Source organism: Malassezia globosa (genome assembly GCF_000181695.2).
Source record: "Malassezia globosa CBS 7966 chromosome Unknown mgl_sf_7.1, whole genome shotgun sequence".
NCBI classification, from domain to species: domain Eukaryota; kingdom Fungi; phylum Basidiomycota; class Malasseziomycetes; order Malasseziales; family Malasseziaceae; genus Malassezia; species Malassezia globosa.
The window spans coordinates 443,944-456,987 of NW_001849865.1; the positions used below are offsets into that span (position 1 = coordinate 443,944).

General features: G+C 50.1%; 4 protein-coding genes across 4 annotated transcripts; 2 read left to right on the forward strand and 2 right to left on the reverse strand.

Annotated features, from left to right (window-relative positions):
* Positions 1 to 532: 532 nt before the first annotated feature.
* On the reverse strand, positions 533 to 3,958 carry MGL_2982 (uncharacterized protein; the record flags this gene model as incomplete). Its single annotated transcript, XM_001729944.1, has 1 exon — positions 533 to 3,958. One exon carries the CDS (start codon positions 3,956 to 3,958, stop codon positions 533 to 535), a length of 3,426 nt encoding a protein of 1,141 aa, XP_001729996.1.
* A 2,570-nt stretch (positions 3,959 to 6,528) lies between these two features.
* MGL_2983 (uncharacterized protein) lies at positions 6,529 to 7,634 on the reverse strand (the record flags this gene model as incomplete). The annotated part of the gene is made up of 3 exons (XM_001729945.1): positions 6,529 to 6,789; positions 6,832 to 6,987; positions 7,197 to 7,634. 3 exons carry the CDS (start codon positions 7,632 to 7,634, stop codon positions 6,529 to 6,531), a joined length of 855 nt encoding a protein of 284 aa, XP_001729997.1.
* A 292-nt stretch (positions 7,635 to 7,926) lies between these two features.
* On the forward strand, positions 7,927 to 10,083 carry MGL_2984 (uncharacterized protein; the record flags this gene model as incomplete). Its single annotated transcript, XM_001729946.1, has 1 exon — positions 7,927 to 10,083. The coding sequence occupies one exon, from the start codon at positions 7,927 to 7,929 to the stop codon at positions 10,081 to 10,083; it is 2,157 nt and encodes a 718-aa protein (XP_001729998.1).
* Positions 10,084 to 10,338: 255 nt separating this feature from the next.
* MGL_2985 (uncharacterized protein) lies at positions 10,339 to 12,993 on the forward strand (the record flags this gene model as incomplete). Its single annotated transcript, XM_001729947.1, has 1 exon — positions 10,339 to 12,993. The coding sequence occupies one exon, from the start codon at positions 10,339 to 10,341 to the stop codon at positions 12,991 to 12,993; it is 2,655 nt and encodes an 884-aa protein (XP_001729999.1).
* Between the last annotated feature and the right edge of the window lie 51 nt (positions 12,994 to 13,044).

A 13,044-nucleotide genomic window follows, 5' to 3' on the forward strand; every position in this document is an offset into this window, starting at 1 on the left:
AGCTATCTGCTCGGCAATGTGCGCTCATTTATGTGTGCGGCGTTTGACCGTTTCCACGTTTGTGGTCTATGTCGTCCTCTCATGACAGCCAATCAGCGCAAGCCATTTGTGTCGGCACACGAGCGTGGTCCGGTGTGCTGAAGCGATTGATCGGCCGGAGCAGGCGTATCCCCGCACGCATTTCTCGCAGTAGTGACGTGAATCCGCGTGTCTTGCATATTTCGAGTAATATTAAGCCAATCAATTTAATCTAATAAAACTTATGCGACTACGTACACCACACATGAGAGTCAAAAAGTGCAGATATGCAGGTCCAACCTCAAGGGTGAAAAGCGACTTCTACGACAGACTTTGTGGGGAGAAAGAGATAGAGGGGATAGATAGGTACAGACAAGTGTGAAAACAAGGAATAGCGCAAGAGAAGGCAGGTTCCGCCTTGGTGACGTATGTAGGACAGGTTTCACATAACACGTGCAAAAAAAAGCAGATATGTGTAGTGCGAAAAGGATTTGACACGATAGTTTCAGGCAAGTTAGTAGAAAGGATTCGTTTGCGCTGCTGTGTCTGACACCCCGAAGTCCAGGTCTAGTGTCCACGAACATTCATCAAGGCCTAATGATAGGCGCTTCTCATCGAATGTCGGATTCGGTAGCGTTGGTGGCATCGAGGTGCTGCATTTGCTTGCCATCAGTTCAGGCGACGGTGACACTTCTTTCTTGGCAGAGATTGAGTTTGCATTTCTTGATGCGTGTGGTGTTACATCAAACGAATGAGCTGGTGGAGGAGTGGAAAGTGGTGGGATAATGTCAGCTAGTTTTGATGATGGTGACGTATGGGATGCATCATCGTTGTCTCTCGACATGTTAAGTATTGGTGTCGGTCCAGTCGATTTTGGTGTTGGCGCGGACACGTTCTTTGGTGTCTGCTTGACTTCAAGCTCAGACTGCTCTTTCCTCAGAGGCGGGGGCTCAGACCGGGGTTGAGGTGGCTGAGGAACCGAGGGTGCACCAAATGAAGAGCGACGACCAGGTGATTCGTGTACCGATTCAAGCTCCTTTGAATGAGGATTAGTTAAGACAGAAGCATCGGGCGAAGTGCTTTCGTCTAGTCGCGCCGGCAGAGAGCTCGATGGGAATGGCATGGAACCACGTGTGCGCGGAAATGGCGGAAGCTTGGCGGGATATGTCCTTGCGGGATCCAAGCACTGTTGTGAATGTGCCTGATCAAGCCCGTGTACATGCGGATACGGCTGCTGCAGATGCTGCGAAGCGTTGTAAGTCTTGAGGTTATTGAGGCTCGTGCTTGATCCATAAGGTGTAGTCTGCGCCGTAGAAGCACCTTGATCGCTAAGCATAGAAGAGCGAGCATCAAACACATTTGAGCTTGACGCATACGTACTAGCCGACATGCGCTGTTGGCGTTCTTGTGCAGCTGATGTTGATGGCGCTGGCACAGTGAAAGGCATCACTGGTGGTAGTCCCGGCTGAGCATCTAGAAGTGCAAATGCAGAAGGGTCCATGGCGGGCACATGCGTGGTATCGACCGAATGTTCCTGGACGTTGGGTAGATACTCGTTCCCATTTGATCTTGTTACAAGGTTGCCTACGCTGCGACTGCGGCGTCGCGAGCGCATGAGAGACTCCTGCCGCTTTATCTCGACTTCCACAGGCACCGGCTCTTCGCTGGTGATGCGCATAGGCAAGATGCCATTCGAGGCTTGATGCGAGAGACTTGTGCGCTCAGAGACCATGAGGTCCGATGGTCGCTTCTTCAAAAACGTAGTGAGTGGGGATGTAGCGTTGGATCCTAAAAATTCCTGCTGCTGCGGCTGCGCCGACTTGCTCTTGGCATGCGCGCGGCGTGTCGGCAGTGGCGAGGGTGGTTGTTGAGTGTTGGACAAGTCAGGTGAATAATATGGACTGGGGGCATCCCGATTGAGCCGTTTCGGCACTTTCGGAGGCTCTGTGCTTGCTAAATTCGGGAAATTTGATAGCAATGGATCCAACTGCTCCGAACCGGTGGCCCGACCTAACTGGTAGGCTAAAGAAGGTAGTTGCTGTGACGGTGACGACGATGTGAACTTGTTGTGTGGTTCTTTTGTCTCTTGTTGCGTTCCGCCACGAGTGTTTGCGGTACGGAATCGATCGCGTAGGTTCCAGCGAGCCTTGTTGGGGGGTGATTGTGGTGGCAATTGTTGGTGTTGCTGCGGCAACGGCGGTGTTGGCGATCGATACGAACCTTCTGCGGCACTAGTCTTCGCTGGCGCATCGGGCGCTCGTTGCTTCGTTTTGCCCGAGAGCATGGACTTGAAAAAGCGACTAGCTTTGTTCTTGAGTGTGCGATTCTCGTGACCAGGCGTCTTGGTACGGGACTGTGGTGTTGCAGCCAGGGAAGAAGAGGTGTCACTTTGCCCTTGTGCCTGTTGACGCACAGAAACGGGTTCTTTTCGTTCCGCTGCCGATGCCCGTGGCTGACTTCTTGTCGTGCGCTGCGTATTGGGTCTTATGGGCGGGGTCTCATCAAAGAAGCCTTTTGCATGGGATGCTTCGCCCTCATGCATTCGATTCGACAAGTCTGGCCGATACGACATTTTTGCATGTGATTCATCCATACGAGTATCACACACGTTCTCTGTGTCAGGATGCTGGGTTGAGAAACGGTGCCACGTAGGCATGTCATGACTCTCATGCCTTGCTCCTGAGATACCAAGTCCGTCTACCTTTTCAGATGGTTGCGAAGTAGGCTCGGGTCTTGCAGCTGACGCATCAGGACGATCGCGTTGCCTTGATATATTTCGCTCACGATTGAGAGAAATGCGCTCATTCGGCTGAAAGGAGTACATGTGATGCTTCATTGAGCGCAATTCTGGCACCTGTTCATATTCAATGGGCGATGTTGACTCGTTCATGCCATGATCTTCGGGATGATTATCTCCGGCAATGGTTCCACTTGATTCACGCTCATTGATCCAGCCACCATAGACGTCACCATCAGGACGAGTGGACGTATCGGCTTCGCCATCCGTATGGTGGCTCTCAAGGCCACCATCGACATTGTTGTGGTCACGGCTGCCCCTTTGAACTCCAAAATGATCATAATCGGGATTTTCTTCTTGGTCAGTGTGGTTGAAAAGGGGGACATCGTCTACGCTCTGGCGCTGACTGTCAGTGATACCATCTCCATGATCTTTGCGCAAATGACAAGCGTCTGCATTTTGCTTAGGTCTAGCTGCTTCTGGCGAAGGATCATCGTAAAGACTTTGTTCCTGCGATTCATCAGCAACATGTGGCGAAAGGCCTGGATTTGTCCCGCTTGTGTCCAAATGAGGCCGCTCGCTTGAAAGTCTTGTGACCTTGCTTATACGCGACAATGTCTGGTGTTCGAGATGCTCTTGGACAAGTGCGCGTTCAAAGTCGTCAAAGCCCATGTAAGTGTCCGAACAGACTACTGCATGATGCTCAGGCGCATCATTTACGGAAGCGTCTTGCGCAAATTGAGCATACTCGTCTGACGGTGCATGAATATGCTCTTCAATAGACGCCTGAGCACGTTCACCTGTCTCGAGAGGCTCGTGTGAGATACAAGACGGCCCGAACATATGTGAAGACTCCTGCTGGTGCTGATGGTGCTCTTCAGCTGGCATCGTGCAAGGATATGCCAAAAAACTTGGGGAGTCAAGTTGATGCGACGTAGTACTCGAATTGTGGCGCTCAGGAGACCGACTTGTCGGCGCGGAGAATGTGTCTGGCGAGCGACATGAAGATGTACCATTCATGTAACCTGGCTCATCACTCTCATCATCAGACTCAGACTCAGCCATGTCGACATAAAGAAAGTTGGCTTGGCCACCGACGATCGTAGACTCACCCGTCTTTTCCCACGGAAAACTGATGCCAAGGTGCGAATCCATATGCATCGGCTCGCCAGGCTGCGTGGCGATGGGCGAGGCAAAACTCATGTTCACACACAAAGACAGGCCTGCCCCTTAAGAAAGTGAGCCGCTATCGCAAACGCAAGATTTGTACTAGTCCAAACACACACGGCTTCTATCCGTCTGACCTCGAGAGGGGGGAGGGGAAGGGAGGATGGGGAATGAGAAAATGATCTAGTTGGTACGAAGCCAAGACGTGAGTTGCGGCACTTTCTCCCTCTCTGAGCATCTTCCATGCAAGACCCACACGGGTCGAAGCCTGAAGTGTGGATGCTAGTTGGACTGCGCATGCGGCACGTTGCAGTTTTTGCCTACATTAAAGTGCACAAAACATTAGGTGTAGAAACTACTGCCAACATGGATGCAAGAGCCAATTTGGAAATGTGTGAAAATCTTTAGTTGGACGCCCTGCTGTGGAGGCGTGCGCAATGTATCGTTCATGTATGACAAACGGTCAAGCTACAGGCCAGTGCGTCTAAGGCCGACGCCTTGGGCCGCGGTCAAGGCAACGTTAAATGATTGTTACATCATCAAAAATTCGAATTTTCAAGTTGGAGATAGCAAAACAGATCAGCAAGTCATGCGCCTTAGCTGCGTTCTTCTGTGAAACGAGGTGGACGAAGTAGTAGTAGTAAGAGAGAGAGGGAGGGAGAAAGAAAAAGAGCGGGATGCACATTAGATTCCGAATCTGTGCTCGTCGAGGTCCTTTTGTGGTCTCAACCCGTATGCACACTTCAACACGATGTCACAATTGTCCGCACGTCCTGCAAATGTCTCATTTTCTGCAAGCGTGTCTTGCCTTGCGCACAAAGTGCCCTATGCACCAGCCATCCTTTTTGCATTGCTACTATGCCTGCCGCTCCCGTCCTGCCCTGTGATTAGGCGCCGTTTGGCGGGCTAACCAAAAGGGTCGTGGTTATCTCTAAGCGATTGAGTTCACGACCTGTGTCCAGAACACATGTTCTAGATTTTGTGCGCTTCTACTGCTGGTTCTTGCCTCGCTGAATTCACGCCCTGAAGTAGCATTGCCTACATCTAGAAATGGTTCAGGGTATTTTACTTTTGCTTATTGGTTTCCTGCACTTGTTCTCGTGCTAAGGCTGGCTTCACATTGGATGAACCGGTCATATACTTGTGCATGTTGCCAGAATGGGTGTAGACCTACGATTGAAGCCCATCTGAATGGGGATTGTGTCTCACGCAGCTCAACCCACGAATGCAAGTTTGATGGATATGGCTTTCATGTCAGCTTACAGAGAGACTTGAACTTAAAAGTGACAAAATATTTCCATCTACGTGTCCCTTGTATGGTACTTACTTGTTTTGCAAACCACGTCGAACGTATATTGCACATGTATTTCCTTGATGTTCTCTTTGAGGGGTCTTGCTATCATGGATGTCTTTTCTTTGCGGCAAGTGCATTGAACCTTCAAGCTTTTGTCTTAATGCATCGCGTGGACAAGTAGTAGGATCGTATGGTAAGGAAAATAAAGCATAAAACAGCATGCAAAAACATGAAGGTTGAACGGACCGTGGATGAGGTATTCTCGGCTTTCGACACAACGATGACCTTCTACACCTCAGCCTTCTCTGCATATGCTCCTGAGACGTGTTGCATCTGTTTCATCATTTACTGCCTCCTTTTTATTGTCAAGCTTTATCTACCATAATCTACTTAAAGCGCCATAAACTTGACTACGAAAGAAATTCAACTTTTCTTTCTTACAACTTCTTGCTTTTGACCAGTGTTGCCGTGACGCATCTGGTACAATTTGCACAAAGTGCATCGATTTGTACGTTTATCTGCCGCACGAAACTACAAACATGTGCGTGCGCATGGTTTGTTTACTTATTGAAATGGAATTGCAGCCTGAGATACACCGCATACATTTACTTGCGTATGGGTTTGTGCAAAGAGCGTGAATCATTGAAGGTATGGCATTGGGCGCCAGCATGTCATTTTCATACGTGCAGTCTGGCTCGAGTTTCCTTGCATTGCGCCTGCTTTGCAATTAAAATATTCGCCATGCTAGTGTGCAACAACTGGGATGATTATCTCGGTACATTCGTTGCCACTCTCTCAGACCGATCCACGACTTTTTTGTTTTTCTAGAGCACTACAACACTATGCCCCTGGAATGTTATGACTCTCGCTTGATTTATGAAAATGCTTTTGGATTTCTTCGAATTTTCAAAACAATCCATGCGACCCTGCGGGGGGACTATTATCATTCTACACGCAGGTATGGTTAGTATCATTATTGGTGCCAATACTTGAGTTTCTGTGGCTTTGATCGCGTTACTTCCTCATCCATGATATCCCCTTGTACTTTCGTAGAAATGGAGACACAGATGTACAAGCCATGTTTTGACCATCGATGCATCTGCTTGGGACCCAGTCGACAATGTTTGTCTGGGCCTCTTATTTAGAGAAGTGCCTACCGGCGTGTCATGAAGGCTTACTTGGCCTCTCTCATGGTCGGATTCGTACGGGTTCGTTCTATTATCCTTTACCATGTTTTCTCGCCTCATCGACGTTATGCCATTACACTTACTCGCGCGTCTCCGTTGCATGTGTACGTCCTATCTCTTCTCTATTACGATGTTTTTCCACTACGTTTTTCTCGCTGCTTCGCACGGTGTGCGGCGCGTTTTCTGTTCCGTTCCACAGTGCCAACACCCGCGTAAGAGTCAGCATCGACTTTGACGACACGCAGCGGCGCACGGCCAGTGTGGAATGCATCTATCATACGTGACGTGTCGGCACCAGTGGGAGACCCAGTGGGAAGATGTCTCATTGTCTCGCGGTGCATCATGTTAGATTCGCGAATTGCTGTGGCCAGTGGCGACACGTAGGTCTTGAGTACGTTAGAGAGGGGCGGTTACCTTTGCATACGTACTGAAGGATCCACGTCTTCAGAAAGTTCTTCATAAGGTGCACCACGCGGTGAATGTGGCCGGCTAGTAGCAACAGGCTCGGACTCGTTCAGAGACGTTGGGCGCGAGCCGAGCAGACGCTCCATATGGCGCTGCAACTCTGTTTGCAGCGGCTTGCCCTATTCCTAGTCAGTCCTGTTTTGCACGATGCTGCAGATAACAAAAAAAAGTTTCGAAGTGTGTGAGTCGCGCATGCTCAGTCATCATGGGGTAAAATGTAACCATGAAAAGTGTCTTCAAGACTAATCGAATATTTGGTAGGTAAAAGACATCCTAGCGTGCCATGTACACGCACACTTCTCGACTTTCCACGCATCTATGCACGTACCTCTTTTTCATATACATCTTCAAGCGCTTTGAGCCGTAGAATCGCTTCTGTGCGTTCCATGTTCACTCGGAACTTTGATGATAACGAGCGTACGGTCCATTGTGTTGGTGACTGTGTGTGAAGGCGCCACATGTCATCACGCACACTCTGGTGGACAGGTGGCAAAGGCGCAAAGGCTGGATTCAAAGGAAACGGCGTATCTCCTATCCAGTGGGGACCGCGCCGCGGGCTCGGATACCGGAAAGCTTTTGCACCACTCTTCAGCCATTGTCGATATGGCGGCAGAGGTGCACTTGACAAAGATGAGCGTGCCGACCGATCACGTCCCCCTTTTCTAACTGGCATTTCTGTGCCCGATGATCCTGCACGCGTCGCATATGCACGCACACTGGACCGCGCGGCGGCAGACGACCGCACGGCACCAAACTCCCACCACATGCTCCGTCCAGTTGAAGGAAAGAAATGCCACCGAGGTTTACTTCACGCTTGTCATTTTGTTGCACATGACTCGCTTAATGCCTCGACACCTCACTGCCTTTGTGGACGCCCCGGCCCCTTGGGGGATATAGTGGTCGTGTTCATCCAACCGAAAAGCTTATGGAGGTCATGTGATACGTCATACTCCACCTGTGATACCAGGCTAAGCGAGTGGGTGGCACGTCACCTGGTTCGCTGCTGCAGACTGTGTGCCTGACTGATTCAGTTGTGAACCTACTCATCCCCTCTCGGAATGGGCCAGGTGACGTCACAGGATGCTGAGGCCCTTGAGTCTGCTTATGCTTGCGTCAAATCGATTATCCGCTCTCAGAGTGTGCAGCTCGATATCGGGAAAGAACGCGCTACATGCACGCTGCGTGCGGAGATCCAGGTTCCGTCTAATCCGTGTGCCAGTGCATGGCGCCTGTGGACGGGGAGCGAGACGTCTGCCTCTTTTATGGATAGCCAGATCGATGCTCCTCAGTGTGATCGGAAACCATATGTTGTATCGCATGATGGTGGTATTTTCTTGATCGTTCCTCCTACACGAACTTTTGAGCCAAGCACCTTTTCTCTCACGTTGTATATCCAGACACCTCTGGCTCCTCACCAGCCAACAGCTCCATGGGCGGTTCAGATTCCGGTACTGCGCTGTTCGCGCAATACATTTTCTTGCACATTTTATGGGTATGATGCAAAACCCATGGTCCATATCACGAATCCCCCCTTACACGCCAATGTTCATTCCTCCGACTCTGAAGCAAAAGCTGCTACTAACACAAACCATCTACACGGAACATTTCCTGAAGCAGACGTTTTCGGGATGGAATGGATGTATGAATCCGATGTGTGCACCAATGATCTGCATTCTTCATCAGCTCAAGTCAATTATATGACCGATGCCTATGTCATGCTTCTATGGTCGGAATCACACATGTCCTACATGCCTTTTGCTGTCGTGGATATGAACATTCATATTTCTTTATTCTCCCCATACATACAGGACTTGTCGCACGATGCGCGACTGCGAGTCCGTGCTGATACGAATGATCCCGCTATAGCGTGGGACATCTTGACTGTCCGCAGTAACTCGACTCCTATTACTCTGGATTCTTTACCGTCTTTCTTAGGCGTAGACGCTCACAATATGTCGGCTCTTTCGGCAGGTGATGCTGCGTTGTCTGAGAAGTTGTCGTCTCACTCGGTGCAAGAACCGCATTCACGAACCCTTGCCTTGTCTGTAAATCGGCAACTCGTCTGTGGTGCATTCGGTTCGCCGCCGACGCATGCCATGCGTTTACTTGTCCGAGGGCGTATCTCCGTTCCTATGGAAAATCGGTCCAATGCACCCAGCATTGTATTACCTAGCGTCCACTTACCGTTGGATCACGTTTCACATTCACACACTATTCGGCACGCTGTGAATTCCCAGGTTGATCGTTCTTATGCTATTGAGATCGTCGAACCATTGACACAAAGTCCCGAGTTGCGCAACGTTAGTGCAGATCATGCGAGAATTGTGCATGCAGAGCATTGTGTCATTCGTTTCTTGCCGAAGCCTACGTCTGATTTGATTTCGCCAATGCCGTTGAGCTTGAACAACCTCTCGGTCCTCCATCAAGTGTATTTGCAACCTGAACATACCAAATGTATGCATCGACTCTTACTTCGCACAAATACATTAGCTCCTGGCACGTATGCCGTTTGTATTTTGCCAAACCTTCCACATGTCCTCAAAGCGTTGGAGCATGAGCACGCCGTGCATCTATACGAGGCACCATCCCTACAACTTCAGGAGACGACTCCTAGGTTCCAGCATGTCGAGAATACAACAAATTCTGCGCTCGCGTGTCGAAACAGCATCTGTATGGTCGTGGATGAGCCTCAGTCTGCTCATGTCGTCGTGCAGTATGAGACTCCTCTCTGCTCAAATGGATTGAACGGATACAACATTATGCGGCCGCTTTTTCTTGATCACGTATCTACCTATAAACTGCATATACTGGATGCAAAGAAGCGCCATGTTCTATGGAATGATGTGTCTGGTGCATGTAAAGTAAGCGGTGACGATGTTCCATCTGTGACATGGCTCGATATGCCCCGCCGTACGGCCAAAGCAGTATCTTTCACTTGGGCGGAAGCGCCAAAGCCGCGACCAATATCGATCATACACATCGTGTCCACTTTGTGTTGCTTTAGTATGGCTGTGGCTCTTATGGCCTTGCTCTGGGCTCGTGCCGCCCACATGGAATCCCAGAAACTGCACATCCGTGTGGAAGCACTGGCCATGGCTCTCGACATCGACTTTTCCGATGGGCAATGGAAACCACTTCCTGCTTCCTCGCTTGCGGCTTCTCCAACACCCACGTCTCACCCTTCATGGATCGAACGGTTACAGGCGCGTCTTTAGTCAATTTGTGCCTTCCCGCATGAACTCCTGTCCCACATATTCTTAGCACCAACAAAGAAAATACATACAATAATAAGGATAGAATTCATGATTGATGTATTAAGCTCACGACCACGTGCGATTCCGTGTGAATCGCATGTGCAGACAAGCGTTCTCTCCACTCAGCACGGACCGTTTTTTGCCCTACGTATCCCCAAGCGCATATAACATCAAGTGCAGACGATGACGTCGCTAATAAGGCTGGGCGTCGCGGCAATGGACCGCAAAGCTCGTTCCAAGCCCATGCAAAACATTCTGAACCGCATGCTCTCAACGGGTCGGTATGAACTCATTGTGTTTGGAGACAAGGTCATTCTCGATGAAGACGTCGACACGTGGCCCGTGGTCGATGTGCTCATATCGTTCTTCAGCACTGGTTTTCCTCTAGAAAAAGCTATCAAGTATGTCGAGCTTCGGAAACCCGTGTGTGTAAATGATTTGTACATGCAAACCGTGCTGTGGGATCGACGTGCCGTACTGCGTATCCTACAGCAAATTGGAGTACCAACACCGCCGAGTATCTATGCAGATCGAGATGGCGGTCCCACACTTGATCCAGTCGTAGTTGAGGATGTGAAGGCACGCGTTGGACTGGATCTTGGAAAGCGTACGAACATGCCTAATGTTGTCATGCAAGACCATGACACCTTGTTAGTGAATGGCTGTCCCATACGGAAGCCGTACGTGGAAAAACCTGTGAGTGGCGAAGACCACAACATTCACATTTACTTCAATGCTCAATCCGGGGGTGGTGGTCGTCGCCTATTCCGCAAAGTCGGGAACAAGTCGTCGGAGTTTGATCCGGAACTCGTTGAACCTCGTATGGATGGCTCCTACTTGTATGAAGAATTCATGGATGTCGATAATGCCGAGGACATCAAGGTGTACACCATTGGCCCAGAGTTCTGTCACGCAGAGACGCGCAAGTCGCCTGTCGTTGATGGCCTTGTAAAACGCAATCCTGACGGGAAGGAAATCCGGCACGTGGCCGAGCTCTCGCCTGAGGAACGCGAAATGGCACGACGTATTACGATTGCTTTTAAGCAGTTTATCTGTGGCTTTGATTTGCTGCGTGTGCGCGACAAAAGCTATGTCATTGACGTGAACGGATGGAGCTTCGTCAAAGGTAACGATGGTTACTACGATAAGTGCGCCGATATTTTGAACAAGTTTTGCGAGACGCATCAAATTTCTCGGCCGCTCCGTCGGCCTAGTGATGATGTGCGGGCAAGAGACGAGACATCGAGCTGGGTCTTGAAAGCCAATGTGACTGTATTCAGACACGGTGACCGCACACCAAAACAGAAGATCAAACGCAGCTACAAAGCCCGTGATGCATGGACGAAGCCAATTGTTGACTTGATGCACGGATACCGTGAAGAGATTATTCTACGTTCGAATTTGGACGTCGTGACAAGGGCACTTCACGAAGCCATGGAACTAAGTGGCGCGGACCATGGCGATCTACTCTTCGTGTCAGACATCATCGATCGAAAGAAGGTCTTTCCCGGCACCAAAATTCAATTGAAGCCGAGCTTCTCCGCCGAGACGGACCAGCTGGAGAAAGTGCAACTTGTGATCAAATGGGGTGGCGAGTTCAGTCATGCTGCCTTACACCAAGCGCGTGACTACGGCATCAATATGCGACGCGATATCCACATCATGAACAAAGAAGTTCTGGATGAATGCACGATTTATACCAGCTCAGAGCGCAGGGTTTCTGCATCCGCCGAGACGTTTGCTGAGGCGTTCCTAGAGGACGAGTCTGTCCGTGGGGCCGGGCAACACAAGCCAAAGGAAATGGTCGTTCGGAAAGATTTGTTGGATGATTCAAATGCTGCTAAACACATGATGGACGAAGTCAAAGAAGAGCTTCGCTCGTGTCTGCAGCCAACACCAGAGAATGTAGATGTGCGTCCTGATGGCTGGTCCAAAGACCTCCCACCGCCCTCGCTCATTAGCACAGAAATCCAGCACTTGCTTCAGAGTTTGGGCGAGACAATGCATGCAAACTTTTCCAGACTCGATGTCAACAAGATTCAGGACCGCTGGTGCACGCACGAGACGCCTACTTTGTTTCGCGAGCGTTGGGACAAGGTCATCGAAGACTTTAAACACCCGAATGAGCCATCGCGTGCTAGTGAATTGGCTGATATGCTGTCACACGACGGTTTGCACAATCGCACTTTTCTGGAGACGATCTTTTCTGCTCCAGAAGACGATGATGCATGCAAGCTTGAGCGGCTCCATCGCCTCTACCGCATGAGTCTCGCTCTCTTTGAATACGTATGCCCTCGAGAGTATGGTATCACTCCCGAGCAGAAAGAAATGATTGGGCTCCTGACCTCACAGCCGCTACTCAACAGCATTGTGCAGAACCTGAAAGCATCTCAGGACAAGAAAGGGATGTGCACTTTCTATTTCACCAAAGAGTCCCACGTTCACACACTGCTGAATCTTCTTCTTTCCTCGCATCTTTCCATCATCATGCCACGCATGCCTCCTATGGACTATTTCTCGAGCATTACTTTTGAAGTATACGAGCGCGAACGACCGACTTCATCATCGAGCATGGCACCTGCCAAGCCTGAAAGATCGCTTGTCATTAGCGTTTCAGAAGGCGCACATAGCTCAGAGGTCCTCTTTATTCGCTTGGACGGCCGACATGCACTCACGCCTTTGCCCAGCAGGCCATTGACGTCGCACATGGACTTTGACTCGTCGATTGATAAGCTGTCGGCGTTGTGTGAAAAGCGGGAACAGCTCGACACCCGCCGTGGCCAGGTCGAAGGTGCGAGCGTGTACTTTGGAGAGGCTGACCAAGACGAACATGTTGTTCAGATCCGAGGCATCCAACCAGACTCTCCATAGCCTGCTTCATAATCGATCGTCCTAACTGCTACGTTCACACCAAGCCGGCGA